The 21,817-nt window shown below is 34.6% G+C and overlaps 3 protein-coding genes across 4 annotated transcripts; 2 read left to right on the top strand and 1 right to left on the bottom strand.

Annotated features, from left to right (window-relative positions):
• The first annotated feature begins 18 nt into the window (after nt 1-18).
• On the top strand, nt 19-4,768 carry LOC128674110 (putative uncharacterized protein DDB_G0285869). 2 transcript variants are annotated; one of them, XM_053752451.2, is made up of 6 exons: nt 19-859; nt 1,617-1,705; nt 2,153-2,364; nt 2,665-2,878; nt 3,406-3,551; nt 3,936-3,976. In XM_053752451.2, exons 1-6 carry the CDS (start codon nt 166-168, stop codon nt 3,949-3,951), a joined length of 1,371 nt encoding a protein of 456 aa, XP_053608426.1. In that variant the 5' UTR covers nt 19-165; the 3' UTR covers nt 3,952-3,976. The 2 variants fall into 2 exon arrangements, with proteins under 2 accessions (XP_053608426.1, XP_053608425.1); XM_053752450.2 differs by lacking the exon at nt 3,936-3,976 and adding an exon at nt 3,993-4,768 and having other exon boundaries at nt 20-859.
• Nucleotides 4,769-5,035: 267 nt separating this feature from the next.
• LOC128674109 (ankyrin repeat and SOCS box protein 3-like) lies at nt 5,036-8,136 on the top strand. Its single transcript, XM_053752449.1, has 3 exons — nt 5,036-6,453; nt 6,889-7,107; nt 7,795-8,136. The coding sequence occupies exons 1-3, from the start codon at nt 5,290-5,292 to the stop codon at nt 8,017-8,019; spliced, it is 1,608 nt and encodes a 535-aa protein (XP_053608424.1). The 5' UTR covers nt 5,036-5,289; the 3' UTR covers nt 8,020-8,136.
• On the bottom strand, nt 8,049-14,263 carry Dip-C (Dipeptidase C). Its single transcript, XM_053752454.2, has 12 exons — nt 13,767-14,263; nt 12,300-12,491; nt 11,917-11,964; nt 11,765-11,826; nt 11,644-11,688; nt 11,475-11,550; nt 10,821-11,014; nt 10,575-10,709; nt 10,197-10,311; nt 9,564-9,755; nt 8,703-8,854; nt 8,049-8,294 (listed from the first exon to the last, which is right to left on the bottom strand). Exons 1-12 carry the CDS (start codon nt 13,935-13,937, stop codon nt 8,246-8,248), a joined length of 1,431 nt encoding a protein of 476 aa, XP_053608429.1. The 5' UTR covers nt 13,938-14,263; the 3' UTR covers nt 8,049-8,245.
• Nucleotides 14,264-21,817: the final 7,554 nt, after the last annotated feature.

Raw genomic sequence — 21,817 nt, 5'->3', positions numbered from 1 at the left:
TTATACCTGTGGGTTTTTTATTATACTTTTTATTATCATGACGAAATGATAAATGAAGGTAGCTATACATTTTTCGTTTTACATTGATCAACGGAAAGTCAATAATCATAATATCAATACGTTTTACTTATGTAGCGCTAGTAATGGTAATTAATACTGGCCAATATGTATTCAATTGACAAAAAAGATAGTGACATTGTTGATGTTAACAAAGCTGACGATATCGAGAAATTTGATAATTCTATAGAAGTTATACGAAGATGCACGACACAAAACGCTATTAATACATCGTGGGGCCCATCTAATAATGATTCCCTTGGTGAATATACTAAGGGCAATAAAACACCTCCATTTGTGAGCATTATGATGTCAAACAGTATAAGTCCGAGTAGAGAAGACAAGCTGAACAGTTCGACACAAACGGATCATGCATTGCCAATAAACTGTAGTCTTATTGATGTGAGTCTCTCGTTTACCAAAGACATTGAACCCCAAGATTCCAGTTCTAATGAAAATTCAGCGCGACTGTTTGTCAATAAACGAAATCGAAGCAATTCGAATGATATGGAAAATATGGAAATTAGGCACTGGAAGAAGACGAAGTGTATGGATTCTAGTACGCCGAGCACATCTGACTCTAATGAACGAGCTACGAATGGTGGAGCCGTATCATCAAGCCAATTTTCTAGTACTTCCGATACGTCTTTCAAATCCATAAATAGCAGTCCTAGTTACAAAGTACGGAAGAGAAGGCTGAAATCTGAGTCAAGTTTATTCAAAGATGCGCTTCAAAGGTCCAAAAAAGCTACAAATTTAAGTAAACATAATAAACCTTGTCCATTTGAAAATAATTCAACCGGTGAGCAACGTTTTGTAAACATAACTGTGATATGTCCGTATATATTTATTATGTTTATTTAACACACTACTCGATTAGATATTATTATGTAGTTAACATAAGCTATCACTGCACTGGCAAGTAAGTAGGCTTGATGTTGTCAGAGTATATGATGGTCATATGTGTGCCTAAGTGTGTATAATCTGTTAAGCGGACCCTAGGCTCCGACGCTTTGTGGCTAAGGAAGGAAACGGTCAGATAAAAGAGAGAATATCTTAAGATTCACATCACAATCACTCCTGTTGTTTATGTATCAGCCTATGCAGACAAAAAAGTATTTTACTTACTTCATTTTGTGATAAACGCATGCAAGTAGTGTTTAAGATTACTCAATGCCTAAAATCTATAAAGCCATTCCATAGTCCTATTGATAAAGATTGAACTTTTGTCGTCATCGTTGATAACTTTTTTCCCTAGTTAGTAAACATCTCTGCTCAGTCAGTCTCAATTATAGCAGGGTGACATCATGCGAACCCAGCCACGGTTCATTCAAGTTTAGCTAACGGATTCACTTTGAATTACATTAAGAACAGAACAGGAACATAATGCATTGCATTCCGTGTTATTGAAAACAATGCATAAAAATTAAAGTTCATTCATAATTTAAATTTAGTTATGGGTAGTAATCATAAAAATGTTCGTACGAAGGTGGAAGTGGAAATAGAATACGCTATTGATACTAATATCTTGAGTGATGTGGAATGGTTCATGTTGTCAGGAGGGACACCGAGGAAGGACAGAAGCCAGCGACGCGGCAAAGCGAAATCCTGGAGATTCGTGGACCTTTGTACATGGATCGGAAGGAAGGTACGGCTTTTTTAAATGACCTTGTTTTTATAGATTCACATTATTTTCATAGTTCATTGTCAATATTATTTTGATCCATTTTGAAGAGTGATAATTTTAATTACGGACAAATTACCATACCTACTTATATAATATTTCGATGATACTAGCCATAAAAAGCTTTAGTTTGGTAAAGGGAGTACGAAATTTATATATAACTATATTTAAGGGCCGTCTTAAAACCAAATTATTCTAGGAAACTCCCACGGTAACGTGAATAACAGAATTTTAACGCTCGTAAGAAATCTACCTAAGTATTTAATTGATTTAGTATTTCTGAAGAATTAATTGGGTCCACCCGCATTGGTAGCTTTTGTTTAAAAACCAATTTACTTCGATTTAAATTTGAATTTGTAGGTACTAATGAACCAACAATTAGTATCAAAATTTAAATCTCTTTAATTTTAGAGCTATCAATCCATAACTGGTTTTTATTCGGACATACTACGCGAGCCTGTGGCTCAGAGGACCAATCATCACGTAGAAGAGGTCATTGAGCTGAGGAAATACCTAGAAGAAGTGGACACAAAGCACTCACGGCTTGCTAGGGAAAATGAACTGCTGCAAGATCAAATGAAACTGATGATGGTCAAGATTGAAGAATTAGAGGTCAAAATTAGGTAATATTGTGTCAGCGAAAATTTTTTACTACATAGTGAACATAACTTGAGTAATACTGTTGTACCCTTTCAGTTTTCTCGCGCTTCGATAAGATTGCGAATTGTGATCCTATTGTTGTTCAATTGTTTTTATTATCTCCAAGATCGAAGGATTAAATAACAAAAACTAATAGGAGAGAGAGAGAGAGAGAGAGAGATGAGGTGATTTCCAAATTGACAATCGATCTATGTATTTTTGGCCTTTAGCAATTCTAACATTTCAATATCAGATTACTATCTTTTACTGACCGAATGTTACAGACGTCAAGAAAACCAACCTCCACGGCCATATTGTCCACCCCCACCTCCTCCCCCGCCGCCGCCTCCCCCTCCACCACCGCCCCCACCACCTGCCACCAAACTAGGAAGGTCCCACACCATACCAAGATGTGGCTCTGCGCCACCAAGGATTGCCGGACCCCGTCTGACCATCACTCCACAGGATATAGCTAACGTGAAGCTGAGAAAAACCAAGGTAATCGGGTCATAATGGAAAATGATCTTTTTCTGATTGGCCCGGGTCTTGGATGTTTATCTATATATAAATATATTATAAAATATAGTATCGTTGAGTTAATATCCCATTACATAAGTCTAGAACTTCGCTCAATCTGTGTAATTTGTCCTAATATATTTATTTATTTCTTTTATCACTATTTCCTCCTTTACCAGACAAGGAGCATCCCACACCCACCTACGGTGTGAGCAAAAATCAAGGTGATCCCCCATTCAAAGCATATAACTTACTATAATACAAAGTTTTATAGTACCCTAATTAGGAGTATTTAATTTCTTGAAGATAAAAACTACGGCGCACGGCGATAAGATTCGGCAGCGGCGTCAAAGCTAAATAAAAAATATAAAAATACCTCATTTGCTAATTTAATAATACATGAGTTGAATTATTCAAAAATGACGTTATAAATAAGCGGGCATGTCACGTAAACCTTCCTTAAGACTTACTGATGCCACATCCAATCATGTTTCATTTGTCTGCTCCAGGACAATCCAGTGCGACCCAAGCCGGCATCGAAGGAGCCACTGCCGTTAGTGACCCAGCACATGCTTTTGTCCACGCGCGCTAAATTGAGCCGGGCAAAGCCCGTTGCTGCTTCCACTCCTAAACAGCAGCTATCGGATTTGGAAAAGTGAGTTTTATTTTAACTTATCAATTTGCTATGCATCTTTAAGTACCCTTAGGTAGGTACTTAAAGTAAATTGTGTGTGGGTGGCGTGTGGGTGGCGTGTGGTTCCACCCTAGAATAGCACCAATCCATATGCTCCGACTAAGTTACCCACAATTTAGGCAGCTGATAGGCAACAATAGCATTTCCCAACAATTTCCCAGGTAGAGTTAACGTCAGGCATTAGATTGTTATTTATAACTTCTAGATAACAACAAAGGTTTGAATTCAAATATCCTTTAAGTTGCTTATCATCCGAATCCAATCTAGTTTTGCGCCTAAAAACAGCACGAAGTCGATTGATGACTCTTTCATATTTTAGTACTTAATACAGATTACATTTTACAGAGTGATAGAAACGTGATTGCTGTTTCAATTTACTGTACGAGCTCCACATCGTTGCAGATGTCTACTACAGGAGACGTCGTTGACGTCTCTATACAGAAGGCGCGTCGCCCGCAACTCGTTCCGCAGTGCGGAGGAGCTGCGGCCGCGGCCGTACCCCGCCGCGCGCTGCTCGCGCTCGCCGAGGTCGCCACGATCAAACTCACTGCCTCGAAAACCCATCAACTCACCCTTGAAATTCTCTGACACAACTACACTAAAATCTAATGACTAATTTGTATTGTCTGTACTATGTGCATGTGTAAAGTGTAGTTAAATACCTAGTTTAGTTTTTGTCGACAAATATTGTATTAGTTGTGGCTTTGGATTTAGTTCCAAAAATAATGACAAATGAACTGACTGGTTTTTTAATCAAAATATTTAATTTTGATTATTTGTGTTACTCTTTTTAATATCACTTATCTACATTATGAATCTCAGAATAAGGTAGCTGCTAGTACCTAGTAAAATTCCTATGTCACTAGTGGAACTTACCTAATTTAATTTTGTTCAAATTAGTCCATATAGTATTAATTTAGCTACATTTTAAGAACTTAATGTAAATACTGAATCACGCAAGTTTGGTTTTATTTTATAGAATAAAATATTTATATATTTTCGAACAATAATATTATTGAGTGAGATATAATACAATGTTTTATTCGATTTTTAAGTGAATTTATGTCATGGAAATTTACAAATATTTATAAAATATTCAAATTAGATATCTATCCATAAGGTAGGCATCTTGTATCCAATAATGTACACATCTAAAAAATATTATTTTATGAAATGGCTATTTGTTTTCTTTAAATCTTATTTTAATTTAACGTTCCGTTCATTAATGTTTGATCTACCTACCTCAGTGTAAACTGTAGAGTAGAGAAGAAGAGCAAAGCAATGTGTTGTTTTCCCGCGCGCGGCCTTTCTATATATCTATGGTTGATTTCACGATTTATAGCAAGTGCAAGTGCCAAAATTAAAGAAAAAAATACCTAGTTTGAGAAAATCACAACTTTGACATTGATAGACATTTGACGTTTTCGAAAACGACATGTAAGTAAACAAAAAAATGGTCGTTTTGTTAATTAATTTGTCTTCAATCAAAGCAAGAAGAATATACCTACTTAAAATATATATTTTTTAATTAATTTGGTTTTATCTAATGTTTATGTAATTTGTAAAAAATTCAAACATTTCGCAACCTATTGTTTGCAGACAATCTGTGTTATTATTTCAAAGAGATTTCCATTGAATCCATCGAAGTAACTGAGATTGAATCCAAAAGACTAAAGAATAAGAATCTTTGGAGACAAAGATGGATTTTAGTTCTCATAATCCGACAACATCGAACGCTCTCAACCTAGCGGCCAGAAATAATAATGTTAGGGCCGTGAGGTCTTTGTTGAAGAAAATGAATCCTAATTGCGTAGATAATAGAGGGTGGACGTGCCTTCACGAGGCAGCTGATAGGGACAGTTACGAAAGCTTATTACTTATACTAAAGCACCCCGACTGTCGGCCTCTTGCCGAGACTTACGAGGGACACACTGCACTTTACCTTGCTTGCCGTCGAAAGTGTTCTATTAGAACAATCAAAGCACTTCTGGACAGTGCTGATGACATAGCTAATTATGGAAGCACTGAAAGCGTTACCCCATTACATATAGCTAGTGAACAAGGACGAGTTGAACTGATACAATTGTTATTAGACTATGATGCCATGATCAATGTACAAGACTTTGATGGTGATACTCCCTTGCATGACGCAGCCATGGCTACAGAACATGAAGCTGTAGCAATTTTATTGCATGCTGGAGCTGATCCAGACATAAAAAATGACCCTAATTATTTCACACCATTCCATTTAGCATGTAGCAAGGGCTGTATACAAACAGTAAAAAATATATTACCATACATTACAGACATCAATCATCTCACAGTAGGTGGAGATAGCCCCTTGATGTCAGCTGTGTATGGCTGCTCTGATGAAATAGTACAATTATTACTTGAAAACAAAGCTGACCCTCATCTTAGGAATGAAGACAACCAAACTGTTTTAGATATGGCATTAAGTTATGGATACATCTCAATTTTCAAAACTTTATTATCAGTAACAAAGAAGGAGCACATCAGTCCAAATATTATTCTCCATGCCTGTAAACCACATTGTTTCAACTTGGAAATATTGGAAGCTTTGTTGTACCACAAAGATATTGGCCCAGAGTTCTTTGATTTTATAGAACCATTTCATGTATTTTTAGAAAGAATCGGTGACCTTATGCCATTTTACCTGACCAATGCTCCTTTGAATTCGTATTTGAATATATGTGAATATATTTACAATCAGTCTCCAGAGACATTCAAAAAGTATTTTTATTTATTTTTGTCTAGAGGTGTTGGAGTTAATGCTATAGATATAAATGAATGTCCACCAATAGTGTACATACATTACTGTGGCCATTCTACATCATTTCCACATGTAAGCATATGGTAGTTGAATTGCATTACCTTATTACCTAAGGTTAATGAAGCATCTGACCATTCACAATCTCTAATCTGTCACACTGATGTACATTTGATTATCCTTACATATTACAGTCCTGTACTGTGTCTGTCTGTTTGCAATAAAATCTACTGCACAGATTTTCATACAGTTTTCACCAATAGATAGTGTGGTTCCTGAGGAAGATTTAGGTGTATAATTATGTTTTTAACTGAGCAAAGCCAGGTGGGCTAGTAGTATTTTTATAAATATGTTTGTGCTCAGCATGATGAAGCTTAGAAAAACAGCTTCCAATAGTATTTTCAGAAAAATATATACCTGACATAGGCTTTCCTCTCATCACATTCCTTGTGGCTATTGTCCGATAAAATATTTCTCAGGTTTGTAGTCTCAATATTGTTCTATTTCCAGGTGTTTGAAATACTCATAGAACATGGATGTAATGTAGATTACTGCACTGCAAGATCTTGCACAGATAAAGACAAATGTGTGCCAGATGCCTTCCTAGCGTCCTTGACCTCCGACCCCAGGACTGTACTTCATATGTTGCCATATAGTTTGCACTGCGACCCTGGCGCTCTATTAGAGTTTGCTTTCAAAAATGGAGTAGGAAATAGAATATCTTTGCAAGTGAGTTGAATTATCTTTTTCTAATTCATATACAAGTTTATAATCAACCAGTGTGCAGGTTTCCTCACGATTTTTACCTTCACTAGAAGCAAGTGGTGGTCAATGAAAACTACTATACATGTGTCAGATTGGTATACAGACTCATGTGGCACGAGTAGGATTTGAATCTTTCGATCCACAGATGGGCGTCTAAACCATTACACCACCACCGCTTTAAGTTGAATTATATACAACAATATAAATTACATGTACAAATTGATCAGAAATAAACATCATTTTTGGGCTACTGTACCCAAAGGATAAAATGGGTCCATGTCACCAGTTAGCCAGTAGAAATCTTCACAGATATTCTGTTGCTGCTATAACAACAATTATTAAAAAACAGAATAACAACAATTATTAAAAAACAGAATAAAATATTTATTTGAAGAGGGATCATTATTAGGCTGTAGTGTGTTGCAATAACAAAACTTTTCACATTACATCAAATCTTCACAATGAGACACAAGCCAACCAATCACATGCGGCATGGATGTCGTCTCGTCATTATACCTCGGTGATAGGCTGACTGTGTCTCACAGTGAAAAGTAACTTATTTTTTAATATATTGGGTATGAAATATTAGATAGTGAAGAGACTTGCTAACTCAGAAGATCTCTTACAAGTTAAAGACAATTTTCTTTTCAGGTACAAACTAGACTAATGTGTATGATTGACGAAAGCTATGAGAGTATTTATGCTGACCATCTTTGTTATTTGGTGCCATCCCTAAGGCACTTAAGTCGGTTAAAAATAAGAAGTGTTTTAAGAAACAGGAAAGGTGGAGTGAAGTCAACAAAAGAATTCCTCGACTTACTCAATATATTACCAATACCGCCATTGTTGAAAAATTATTTGCGATTTGTTTGTTAAATTTAGTTCTATTAATTTATTGAAAGATATTATCATTTTTAAATGTGTTTATTATAAGTAATCTTGAAAATGTTGTAAATATTTGTAAACAATGTTTAATATATTATTCAAGTTAAATACAATGTGATAAAATTATCTTAATTATAATATCTTATATACATAATAATATGTTACATAAATATACAAAGTTAATGGTAACATTTCTCGCATGCAATGTAGTATATTATCATTTGAAATTTGCTCCATTTGCCATGAAGTCTTCAATTTCAGCAACACTGTAAATAAATAAAATACTTATGAAGAAGACAGATAAGAGTATAAATTAATGATAAATAAATTGAACTTTGAAATAATGAACTGTGAACTTTGTGAAACTTACATATGCCTATTTATTATAGTAAATGTAATATGCCCCGAGGTGTCCACTTACGTGGTGATTTCGGGATGTCATATCATTATAGAATATTTCACTTCTCATGCTTATAGAGTTTGACATTGATTGAAAGTAAGTAATCTACTTTTTTAAACCAACTGGTGGACCGGCCCTGTCTGTTCAGCGCATACTATAGATTAGTATAAATATATGCCTAGTGTGGAATCATTTGTTGTAATGTGCTGTTGTAATATATCATTGTATCATGTAATAAATCATTCATTCATATAATTTTGTGCTTGGTACTCACGTCCTGGGCACGAAGGTCAGATTTTCGACACCATGTTCGGTGATGAGCACGTCATCTTCTATCCGCACTCCGCCGAATCCTCGGAACCGCTCCACCACGTCCCAGTTGAAGAACTGGGATTGAGTTGAACTGTTCTTAGCGTTGTCCAGGAGCTGTTAAGGGAAATATAAATAAATTGCAAGTCTTCCCAGCCTAGATTTTTTGTCCACGGCCTTGAAATTGACTTTCTACGAAAGTGACATTCTACGTCAAAACAGCTTGAATGAGTGGCGTTCTTCACCTTGTAGTTTCAGTAGTTTCCAAAACTCAAGACGTTAGATAGAAATATTTTTTGAGTTATTATTTTCCTGTTCTTGAAATTCTTCCATATTTGCGCCTGCGCGTTAGTGCGCCATCCCACCTCACCCACGGTCCGTTGAGTGTTTAGCACTGGACCGGACGAAATTTATTAAACACATCGAACAAATGTCATTTATGATATCAGCTCAAGGAATTTGTAGGTACTCCATCCGTGTGTCAGTTATGCGAGGTTTTCATTTATTTATTTAAAAAAAATTAACAAATGGTGAACATAACGCCATACGGCATGAAGATTGCTGATATTTTTAAAATATAATATAGAATCGCGGATCCAGTAACAGGTCCGCGCATGCATTTTGTATTTAGTACTGAGGTACTGTGCTAGCAAGGCCGTAAAACAACTGTATAAATTATTCTCATTAAACTGTGGCCAGTTTATTTTATTTAAACTTAATTGCCCAAAATAAATTGAATTTTGTAAAGTACAAAAGCATTATCTAACAGTCATACAGAGAATACAATGTGGGTGCAAAAAATAAAATAAGTAGTTCCGCGACTGACCCTTGGTATGAAGTAGCAGCCAGGCTCTATGGTGAGCAGCATGGCCGCCTGCAGCCGCCGCGCCGTGCGCAGCCGACACAGCGCGCCGCGCGGCCGCGACGGGCACGCGCGCAGGTACCCGCCCACGTCGTGCACGTCCAGCCCCAGCAGGTGGCCGAGGCCGTGAGGCTGCAGGATGCCATTCACGCCGTGCTGTCACCATAGATATAGAAGGAAATAGAAATAAATCTAATGGGAGATCCCATACATAAATTGAAGTGAGTAAAAATACTTTATTGCACCAATTACAAGAGAAAACACAATGGAACAACTATGTGCAAAAGACTAGCGATAAGGCGCTGGATATATGTGGAGCTAAGATTAATGGGAACTAATCTGTACTGTCATTGTACTAGTAAATGGGGAAAAAATTTGTGGTCCGAATTCAGAGTACTCTTTTACTTTTGCCAGCTTTATAAATGGAAGTTGAAGTCACGCATTGAGGATTCCGTATAAAAGATTTATTGGACTAGTTCAAAGTAAAAAAATTAATAATTAGTAACTAGATTTGGGTTCGATATTAATACTGCGGTTACTCTTCTTTCAAACTAAAAAAACATCACAGGTATGGAAAGATTTTGTAACAGAACCCACCTCGATCATTTGCTCCACGTCCCCTTTGAGAAGTCCACCCTTCTTCAAGTGCTCCAACATCGCTCGGTTGGCGGTCAGATGCATGTCTTGCCACATCACGCCGGGCTTCGCTTCTCTGAAACACATAATAAACAACATACTAATATAATATTCTACTATATGTTTTAGGTTAAAGGCACTTAAATTAATAATTTAAAAAATGACACTGATGGGAAGTGGTGAGGAAACCTGCACTCAAGTCGATAAATTATCATCATGTGAATTGGAGAAGGCAAATGTGTGCTTCATTCCACGTAATGACCACGACTCTCAACCACGATACGACTGAAGGAGTAGGAACTACAATTAAAGATTTATCTATCTATGAGTATGACGGACCGAATGACGGCGTCCCTGGCGAACAGCACGGCCTCGTAGACGAGTCGCTGGTCGGCGGAGAACCGGCCGTTCGCGGGGAACGAGCACGTGATGTCGGCCGCGTACCCCGCGTAGTTACCCCCCATGTCGAATAGGCTGCGGAGAGAATATATTTTACTCTTTTCATAAAAAAGTTAAAGTATGCTTAAGTACTTTTGCTAAAAGTTAAAGTATGCCATTATGACCGGAACTTGACCGATTACTGACCACATATCTCCACTGCGAATCATCTTGCAGTTGGGGGCCGCGGCGTGGCCGTAATGTAGCGTGGCGGCGTTGTGTCCGGAGCCGCAGATGCAGGTGTAGGACACGTGCCGACAGCCGCCCACGCGGTAGCAGTGGTCCAGGAACACCGACTCACATTGGTACTCCATCAAGCCTGGGCGAGCGAACAGCATCACCTATATGATATTAGTTAATATTCTAAAGTTTGCTAATAGCTATAATAATGTTAAGTAGTATGTACATACTGACGACCTCGGTGACGCAGTAGTAAAATTGTTGCCACTGAACCGAGAGGTCTCGGGTTCGATCTCCGGTCGGGTCATGATAGAAAATGATCTTTTTCTGATTGGCCAGGGTCTTGGATTCTTATCTATATATGTATTTGTTATAACATACAAGACTCGAACTTACTTTGGGTCTAGTTCAATCTGTGTGAATTGTCCTAATATTCTTATGCTGTAAATAGGTGCTCTTTCTAAATGTTATGTTATTATTTATTGAATTTAAAATGTTATTTATTTAAAGTAAACTGTATTGTGAACAAAGCGTCGTATTCACATTTCAATTTACATTCTTATTGTTTTTCGCGAACAATAGCGAAACATGTGACTGTAATAAAAGTAATAAGTCAGTGACCTGCTTGTGCGCGTCGGATGACACTTTGCACACATAACGCATCACTTCGATTTCGGCGGGCGTTTTGATGACACGCCTGAAATAAATACATATTATTTGAATTTGTGCAGAATCGGGTCGCACTACATATATAAAAATAATAAAATGACATAAGCCAAAAAATACTTACAATTCTGCTATTATCGGGAACAGAATATCATTGTCTACTTGAAATCTGAAAGAAACCGAACATTAATTTCTTGCGGAAAATCATAATGTTATAAAAATTAATAAATTAATTAAAATCTTACTCTTCAATTCCTTCAAAAACTGCCTCTTTAGCCGTGAGTCCGCTGTCAGTGTTGGGACCACTCTATAAATGAAAGAAAGGTGATATGGGTATGCATAAATTAATATACCTAGTACAAATTTTGCTTAATATTGATCAATTGTTAAGGCTTACCAGTGTCAAAAGCAACTCAGGTTTCAGACTTTTGAGGACATCCCTTAGCTGTAAAATGAAAACACATTGAATTTACAAATTATTATTTTAAAATAAATTACTTATATATTTTACAGACCTAATTAAAAAAACATAGAATCCTAAGAAAGGGATAAAATTACAAATGTAATTTTATCCCTTTCTTAGGGACATATTATTAGAAACATATTATACTTGTTAGTAATTAAATTTATCATGACATAAGCTACATAAACATATAACCTAATTTAATGTCCTATATAGGGGTATTTAGGACACTGTTGTGACTAGCCTTGTTCTAGTCAAAAAACTATGTGTGTATATACTTCTTAAAACATATTATAACTATAAGGTCTACAGGTTACCTCATCAACATAATGCACTTCATCCACTGCATACAATTTCTTGAACTCGTGACATGAGAGCAGCTTTCCCATCCAGACTTCATACTCTTCGGGTAAACGAGGCACAAATAAATGAGACTTCCTGGTTCCAACATCTAAGGCGAAATAACAGCCTGGTTCACGGACTCCACACACCCATGTAAAGTACGATTCCTGAAATGTACAAGAGATTTACAATTCAAATATAATTCAAATTCTAAATTTATATCAGTCATAGACCACCCAGATTTAAGTAAGACTCTGCCAAATGTTGTACTGATAGTATTACATCCACATGGATATTGTCATGAAGGAAATTGTGCCAATTAAAGATTTGCATACAGTCATTTAATTAAACAATATAGATTATGCAAACTAATGTCAGATATAAAATTGGTCTCTTAATCCATACAAAAACTTGATTTTATTGTACCACTAAACCTCCATAAAAAATATCACTTATAAGTAGAAGGTTAAGCAACATTTATTTCAATGAAAACTTGGAAAGGAGTGATAACAATAATTCAACCAGCTAGTCATAAAATAGCTAAGACAATAAGAGGCATATTCCTATAACAATGGTAATAGGATCAATTCGGTTGAAATGGAATCATTATTGTTACTAGAACAACATGGGCATAGTGCATTATCGATATTGTCTCATAGCTGTGCTTTGTAATATCAAGCTTTATGTGGCAGTAATAATTACTATATTTCAATGCCTTGGATTGATGTTGTTGTTTATCAGTCATTACAACATAATAACACATAAACAGATGGATGTGTCATGCAAACAACAACAAGTCATGGTTAATTTTGTATTGTTCATTTTGTAATGTTACTTATTGATTTATTCTGTTGCCTTCATAATACTGTTCGGCTAGTGATTAATTTCTATAGGCTTTAGATAACAAAAAAATTAAACACCTATTAGTAAAAAGATATACTTTTCTTATCGAAATAAATTATTTACATACATACTGATAGCTCACTATTTGGTTTGCTCATTAAAAAAAAACATGATTTTCATTTAATTGCCTAGTTATTTTTACATGAAGTTTTGTTATTTGAAAATTAAAACTCCTTAAGTAGGTACTATAAAATAAATTGAAAGAAAAATGTGTAACATCCATTTTTATTTATACCTGTATCCTATAATGTAGTATTTAAAGCAATGATTAAACTGCCACTGATAAAATATTGATCAAGTGGATACATATTTATATAAATAAAAATTATTAATTTGGTATTAATATACCATAGTCTAAAAATACTATTTTTAGTACCTAGGTACCTAATGAAAGTGGCAACGCTGCATGCACTCTTTACCACTGGCTTGCAAAAAATATCAGCTTTTAATCTCATACAAATATTTGAATTCTGCATTCTTTTACTTTTTTTATTCATGCAATGACATGAAATGACAATGAAAGTAAATAATATACGTACCTGTCTAAAAACATATTCGACGTCGGTATCGTAATGGTTTATGCTATCGCCACCTTGCAACACAACAACTTGGCCAGATTTCAACTTGTCTGCAAGTCTTTCTCTATTAGTAGCAAATAAAGATAAAGGAATTTCGAGAGTGCCTGGACCCATAGACCACGTCGCTGCCATTGCCGCTGAGGAAATAAGCCCTTTCGGTTGACGATTGACGATGACGAAACAATACGGCGATCCGATAAGAGAAAAGTTGAACGATGATCGCGATAAGCAGATAAAGTTCCAGAGTATAAATTACACTTCTTACACTCCTTATATATATTATATTATTATTATAGTTATTCAGACACTTTCTCGCTATAACAATAATGCGATTTATGCTCAAAGTTATTGAATTTTGTAACTTTGTTTTTGCAGTTTCGGATCAGGACAAATTGCAATGTTTTTATTTATGTAGGTACCTACCTAGGTACCTATTTTCCCTTCCCTTTTGCGTCAACGTCAAGTCATTTCTTTCTTGTGTTGTGCAGTGTTGCCAGATCCGAATTAAAAAAATCGAGAAGTTTCACACAAAATATTGTAGATGTATGTTAAAAGCCTGCGGAAAATACAGGAGATCTTCTGTCTTTCTATTTCTATTAGTAGGGCTAAACGGTGAAAATAATATATGCTAAGCTGTAATAAATAATTATACTATTTTAGGTCATGTTCTGCAATATTTGGTCGACTGTGGTCATAAACTGATATTTCTTGATTTTGACTGAAGATCTTATCTGTATAAAGTCCATATATTGAGAAGTCAAAAAAACAAATGCTTACATAAAGAAAGGATTCATAAAGTACTCTAAAGTTTTAATCGACATTAGCAAAAGGCGGCAAAGCTTTTGTGTACCTAACATACAGTGCTGTACTCTGGCGGGATAAATGTGCAGTAATACTCCTTATTCAACTCATATATGTGTGTATATAAATTGAATTGAAACTTACTATTACATTTGTGTTTCTTTAGCATTATTTTTATATTTCAAGCTCACATTCAATATCTTTAAAAGATGATCTCTTTTAAATTTGTATAAGTATATGGACAACTTCGGTCGGTTCTAATTTATTGTCGGTATTAATTTAATAATCATAAATATGAAACTAAAATCAAACCTGAGAGTTGAATACGTTGTTTTCAAAGGATACTATGGTTTTCAAAGAAAAACAGGAGATTCGCAAGGAAAATTTTGGGAAAATTGGGAAATCGCTTGTAAAATGAGGAGACCAGGCAGCACTGTGTGTGTGTGAAGTTGATTGACATTGACGTTTGATTTGACGCATTAATGACGTAACATGAGGTGAAATTATTTGCTGTTGTACGTCGGAAGATGGCGTTCACACTAATTTTAACATGATTAATCTTAGCTATTAGACAAAAGATGGCGTTATATGTGATGTTACAAAATTGTAGCCGGTTACGAAACTTCGGTTACGTATACGAACCAAATTATTTTTATGTTATGTCGTTAAAATTGGTTTGATTGATCTTGTGATCTGGCTTGTCTCATTCACAATACAACAAACACTTTTTATTAGATATTCATTACTTATAAAATAAATGTTAGGTAGGTACTTAGTGCTTTATTTTAAAACCGCATGTTATTAATGTTTTAGAAATTAAATGAAAAACTATTTTAGGTTGGTTTGTCCTTACATTATATCGAACTATAATTCAGTTTAAATTCATAAGTATCTATTGAAGATAAAAATGTACCCACTAGAGACTACCTAAGTAGGTATGTGAATGACAATAAAACTTTTTGTATTGGACATAATCCTACAAGATTAAATAGAAAAATGTGATGATTACTTTGATGTCGCTATTTGCTTTTTACTATTAATTTGGAGAACATGAAATCTAGAATATTGTTCTTTTTTTATCGAGTAAGCCATTTATTTATTCTTGTAATACTGTTATAGTTTTACTCTCGTAATATTGTAATTCACAAAAATGTTAAACAATATTTTCCTTCTGTCAAAGTATGCTTGCTTCATAAAGTACCTATGCTTTAGTTTTTTTATCGAATAACAGTAGACAGTAGTAAGTAGGTAACATAGTTTTTTTTCAAAGTGTCGTGAGGTCATGGCAAGTATACTCAATAATTAGTTACTTTTTGTTATTAATAGAAATCGTGTATAAAAGGCGACTTAAAATGTGGTCACAAGGATTCATAAAATAATTAAAAGCTATTTTTGTTAAATTAATAAGTTTTGTTCCAATCTTAATTTTAAAATCGGATAATGACAGAACGAGGGACATGTTCAAAAAATGGGAGGTAATTTACAAAGCTAAAACACTCACACATTATTTTTGATGAAATTGATTCAATTTATTAAGTTTCTTAACTACATCACAAGATCGACGATAAATTAAACTATCTAAAATCACAAAATGCACTAAAACATGCACACATGAAATAGGTATTACAAAGATATTTTATACCTCATTTGGTACGTTGTACATAGTTGCTACGTTATTATAACAAATAGTATCTTTTTAAAATTAAAATATTGCCTAAATAATTGCCTAGTTTGAATGAAGTATTACGTTGACAGTAACAACGAAAATATACTTTACTTCCTTGTAATAATTAGGTACTTGCAATTGTGACATGTTAAAATATGTAACTGTAACTCTAAAGTAGGAAGGTATGTACTGTTAGCTCTACAAAATTACTGTTAGCTCTACTTTAAACCGTAAGATTGTAAATAGAGACATTTACTAAGTAGTTGGAATAGGAAAACAATCAAATTGTCATGCTCCACTTAGCAACTTATAAATATACAGTTGTCTTATTTATACCTAACTATATCAGAATTGGTTGTGTGTAGGATTAATTACAAATCGAGCTTTTGGAGAAGATAATATTGCAATATCTAGAACATAATACAATATTGCTGCAAACATTTAAATCATAGGAATAATTGTAGTTATGACGTAATCCATAGTTAAAGCTCTTGAATACTTTATATTAAAATTATAATTTTAAAATAATTAAAATGGAAATGTGTCAGAGCAACAGCTAAATTCAATTTTCTAACTATATACTAAATAAAAATTATTTAGAATGCATTACAATACTAGACGTTGGTTACGTCATTCAGTACTTTGATCAGTTAAGGTCACTATAAAACGAAGAATAAATATTATGATTGTAGAGTATGCGCGGCCATTTTGGTTGGTTCTCGTGACTCGTGTCGTTTGTGACACGTCATAGCTAGCCGTCTCTCTCTCACATGTTCTCTGCATATAGCACCATTGTAACCCGACACGTTTCGTACACACAAGCGATTTCACAACACGTTCCACACTTTCACAACTAAAATGTTTTGTTTATAAATTATGAATCCACAGATATCTCGTGACACGGCTGTTTTTTCTCCTGTAATCTCCGAACGGCTTCAGCTACAAGAGCCCGTTGTTCTAGCAACCTTTCGACGAGATCAACTGGTTCTTGCTTTCTAATGTAATAAGGTGCAGCTCGAGCTCTGGCCTGTAGGTGGAGCTTTTGTTTCAGGCCAAGGGTGAGTTCTTCAATGGCTGGTAATCTACTCGGTCGCGCCTGATCCTCTGAAGTGCTTCGTTTATCGTATAAGGTTTTCTCTTTCAACATAATGATGGAAGACACTGTAAGGTCAAGTGTATGACTTAGATTACAATTTAACACTTTACGTGCACGACAGACAACGCGCGACACCGTTTGCGAATACCGAATGAATGAGCGAAGCGAGTGAGCCAGTTCGACCCCAGCGTAGGAAAAATGGGTGTCTGCGGGTGTTGCGGCGAGGGGGAATGACGTCGTCGAAGATGCGCAGTCGTGCCGGGCTGTATACAAACAATACGATGGACGTAAATAAACACAAGACGGGCAAAGCAAGCAAGACTGAAATGCGAACGGTGAATCTTTGTGTAAGTGGTTCAGGTAGTCTGACGGTTTACATTCAATAGGTAGATAATAATAGTATATGAAACAATAATATGAACTACCTGGAATAGTTTTTATTTTTCCGTCAACCGAAATTTATCCGAGGTGTAATAGGTACCTACCTATTTTAAAAAAAATAATCTTTTCTAAGAATCTGCTATTAAAGAATGTGCACGTGCTTAAGTAACGCTAAAATTCAAAATATAGAATTGAATTAGGTAGTCTTGATGAGATTTGTCACCTAGGTAGGTAACATGAAAACACAGGTGCAATCCTGGGTGCAACATGTATTCTATATACCTAATAAAGTAGAACATAACGGACTAATTTAAATAAATTAATCACATGGATTGGATTGGATGACCAATCGAATAAATATATATAAATATGGGCATGCCATGTATGAGTGATAAGACATTACACTTAGTAAATGAGATATACCTAGATCTGTGCTTTAAAAATAAGAAAATTACGTTTAACTTATCATCAACATAGGTAGGTATATCCTAAAATCAAAATATGATATGGTGTTACCTGATTATGAACTCTATTCGCATGCATATAGTGTCATAAATTAAAATGTTTCATTTCACGATGACGATGAGTCAATGTATTAGTAATCATCTACCTACTTATGTAGTAGGTACCTACGTACCTATACAGTTGCGAATTCTGACTGTTTCGTTGAACTAAAATTCAAACCGGACATTGCCCCGAATCTACGCAGGTTTTTTCCTATCGACCATCTCGCAAAGTTCATTTCAATTGTTTTTTTGTATGTTTTTGTCCGTACTAACTAAATACTAAAATACCACGTGGTTCATTGCCTGATATTTAACATAATATTGACAACATGGAAACAGGATTTGTTTTTAATAAATTTTTGTTGCAAATTTAAAATTATAATATGTATTTAATTTGGTCATAGCACAATTGCCTAGGTACTTTTAAATTTAAAACTTTGTAATAGCAATTAAACATACGGATATCAATACACAAAACAATATATAAAATAGGATAAAACTTCCAACATTTATTATTATTTTACGAGTTATTTTATTGTCGTTAAATGTGTGCTACCGGAAGTATTATGTAATCTGTGACTATGCTATTTAACTAAATAAAAATAAATATAAGTGAAACGGAAAAGAATCTAACAAAAAAATATTTCCGCTTATATAACTACCTAAGTAGGTACCTATCCGGCAGATAGATGGGTCGATCATGTAAATGAAATTGCTGGCAACAACTGGATGGGGATGACCCAGGACAGAGATGCATGCCAGCAGTGGGTCACGGAGGGCTGCAGATGATGATGATGATGATGATATAACTACCTATATAATATAGAACCTAGTAAGTGATGATAACTAATATGCGATAAGATTTCATTATTTGAAAAAGTTAAGAATAATCTATATACTATCATTCCTTTGCCGTGTTCATTTATGAAATTAATAACCATATTTGTAAGTAGGTATATATCAACGAGATGAAGAGATTTTAAAATCAAAATCACTATTTATATATTTTTTAGTTTTAAATGAATTTAGTTTTTAGTTAATTATTTTAATTGATAAATATTTTCTTTATAAATAAATATTAATTTAAAAGCTTTGTAATAAAATGATTGTATTTTATGATTGTATAATTTGCATGACACGTTAACATAATTACTTATTACATATTATTATTGAAATGTAGGACTTTGTTACTACTACCGCCATCTTGTGTCGAGTAGTGACTATATTGTTTCTAGTTGTGTTCAACGTGTGCCGCTAGTTACGAAATAAAATTCAATTTTCGCTCGCGCTTGACAGTGTACACTATCGGCAAAACAGTTCGCCAAATTCTGGCGATCTGTTTAAAGGTAAATTACTAGTTTTTCATTGCAGTAAATAGGAAAAGCACTCATACAAACTGCGTAATGTTCGTGCGTTCGCGTCGGCTTCTGTTTAAGTTGAACACTGTATAGCCGGCTAGCCGGCATAATATTTTTACTAAAGGTACTGAAAGTATTATACTTATAATCTGTGCTATTAGGTAAGGCATGTGTTTAATCAACGATTCAACGAAATCAACGATTTTCAAAAAAAGGCCTTTGAAATATATACCTAGGTATCCAAGTGTGATCTCTTCTTGGTATTTTATAAATGTATTTTACAAGTAATACGTATTATCCTATTATATCAGATTGTTTAGTCTATGGCGCCCCACGCGGATGAAACTTTCGTCTCCAAAACGAATGTGTAATTTTTCCAAGCGGCTCATCGGATTACAGTATTCGAACATGGTCCTGGGGACATTTAAACTTGTCATGAAACCGAGAAGTGGAGACGGGATCTAGTTAGCAACCAATTCGACTAATACCTACTGTTGTTCGCCATTAATATTTCAGAACCATTAACTTCTTAAATATACCTACTCACCTAAATTATCCCACATCGGAAGGACTGCTGAGAAACCAGGTTGATCGATCGATTTCTTTCGATTACTTCCACAAGCTGCAATCAATGAAATAAAAAACGAAGTTTCCGTTATCCTTAATCAACAACCAATACCGTCACAACAAATTGAAATGTCAGGAAGCCGTATGAGATGGTCGAATGATATAAATGAATCCATTCTAAGAATATACTATGAAGATACTGAAGTAAAGACTAGGTATTCAAAGAAATTTATAGGTGGGAGAAAAAAATTTTACTGGTCGAACTTAAGAAAATCGAAAATGTATGTTCGGTTTTCTAGACTAAACTTCTTATTCATAAAAAAAAAAGTTAAAGCATGCGTTAAGCTAAGACAAAACATACTTCAGCTTTAATTAAAGTATGCTTTAACTTCTACGAATAACAGGGTAAATATTGGATATTGAGCATTTTTATAATTATCCTTGAAAAAGCTAAAGAACAAATGCACATACTGGATTGAGAGCCACGACAATAGCGACGTTGGAGCTGCACTTCCCCCAGTGCTGTCGAACTACATGTAGTCTAGTGCTAGTCTTTACTTCAGTATCTTCATAGTAGTTTCTTCATAATGTAGTTTTTTAAAAATTCCCAAACTTATCACATATTTCAGAACAAAGACTACCCGAGCAAAGGATAGAACAAATAAGAAGAGAAGTAGGAAGACAAGTTCAAACACATAGAACCAGGACCTTTCATGTTGACAGAGCCGATCATTCACAAATTTTACCAACAGGAACTCATCTCCCTTTAAACGAAGATACACACATACCTGTAAATTAATCTGAAACAGAAGATATATCGATACCTATACAAAAAAGTTACGTACCTTCACAGCCTAATACTTCAAATTCACTAGAACCCGAATTCCAAGATACAATAAATATCCGCTTTAAAGAAATAAAAGAATTATTCATAGAAACAGATCCGGTTTCGAGATTATTTATCCCTAAACAAAAATCATCTAAAAAACTTGCAATGATAGTTAGTTACATTAATAAAAACATTCTCTCAGAGCACTTAAACACACAACTTGATTTTACTCAGTTACAAACTATAATATATATAGCAGCATATAAGGCAGCAATCAGCAATGGAACTAAGATTAGACATGCAACAGTAATTAGACAGAAAACAAAACCATTTTGGCAAAAAAGACTAGAAAGAAAAATAGAAAAGTTCAGAAAAGTGATATAGGTAAATTAACGCAGTATTTGAATGGAAATAGAAACAGAGATATAATTAAAACAGTAGAAGCCATTAAAACAAAATACTCTATACATGCTCAATATGAAAATCCTAATATACAACTTTAACACTTTCTAGACACTCTGAAACAAAAATTAAATATTGCTTCAAGTAGACCCAGGCGATATATGACTTGTACTGATCGTAAGAACCAAAATAAACTGTTTATCAATAATAAAAAGACTTTCTACAGAAATATATCTTCAACTAACACATTTAACCAAAACACTGATAATAATCTGCCTTCACCAAATTTACTGCGCAAATTTTGGGCCAATATCTGGGAAAATACCATTGAACATAACGATAATGCTGAATGGATTAACAAAGTTAACGATCAATCATCTAATATCGACAGTATGAAATTTGAAAG

This window comes from Plodia interpunctella, chromosome 12 (genome assembly GCF_027563975.2).
Source record: "Plodia interpunctella isolate USDA-ARS_2022_Savannah chromosome 12, ilPloInte3.2, whole genome shotgun sequence".
Lineage (NCBI taxonomy): Eukaryota > Metazoa > Arthropoda > Insecta > Lepidoptera > Pyralidae > Plodia > Plodia interpunctella.
This window is presented reverse-complemented; position numbering and strand designations above follow the sequence as displayed.

Excerpts from the sequence above, each read along its gene's own strand:
- LOC128674110 (XM_053752450.2), top strand. The coding sequence starts at position 166 with ATGTATTCAATTGACAAAAAAGATAGTGACATTGTTGATGTTAACAAA. Across the intron at positions 1,706-2,152 it reads GTACATGGATCGGAAGGAAG|AGCTATCAATCCATAACTGG; the intron begins GTACGGCTTTTT and ends CTTTAATTTTAG. Across the intron at positions 2,365-2,664 it reads GAATTAGAGGTCAAAATTAG|ACGTCAAGAAAACCAACCTC; the intron begins GTAATATTGTGT and ends CGAATGTTACAG.
- LOC128674109 (XM_053752449.1), top strand. The coding sequence starts at position 5,290 with ATGGATTTTAGTTCTCATAATCCGACAACATCGAACGCTCTCAACCTA. Across the intron at positions 6,454-6,888 it reads ATTCTACATCATTTCCACAT|GTGTTTGAAATACTCATAGA; the intron begins GTAAGCATATGG and ends TTCTATTTCCAG. Across the intron at positions 7,108-7,794 it reads GAAATAGAATATCTTTGCAA|GTACAAACTAGACTAATGTG; the intron begins GTGAGTTGAATT and ends TTTTCTTTTCAG.
- Dip-C (XM_053752454.2), bottom strand. The coding sequence starts at position 13,937 with ATGGCAGCGACGTGGTCTATGGGTCCAGGCACTCTCGAAATTCCTTTA. Across the intron at positions 10,710-10,820 it reads ATTCGCAGTGGAGATATGTG|CCTATTCGACATGGGGGGTA; the intron begins GTCAGTAATCGG and ends TTCTCTCCGCAG. Across the intron at positions 10,312-10,574 it reads GCCAGGGACGCCGTCATTCG|AGAAGCGAAGCCCGGCGTGA; the intron begins GTCCGTCATACT and ends TATGTGTTTCAG.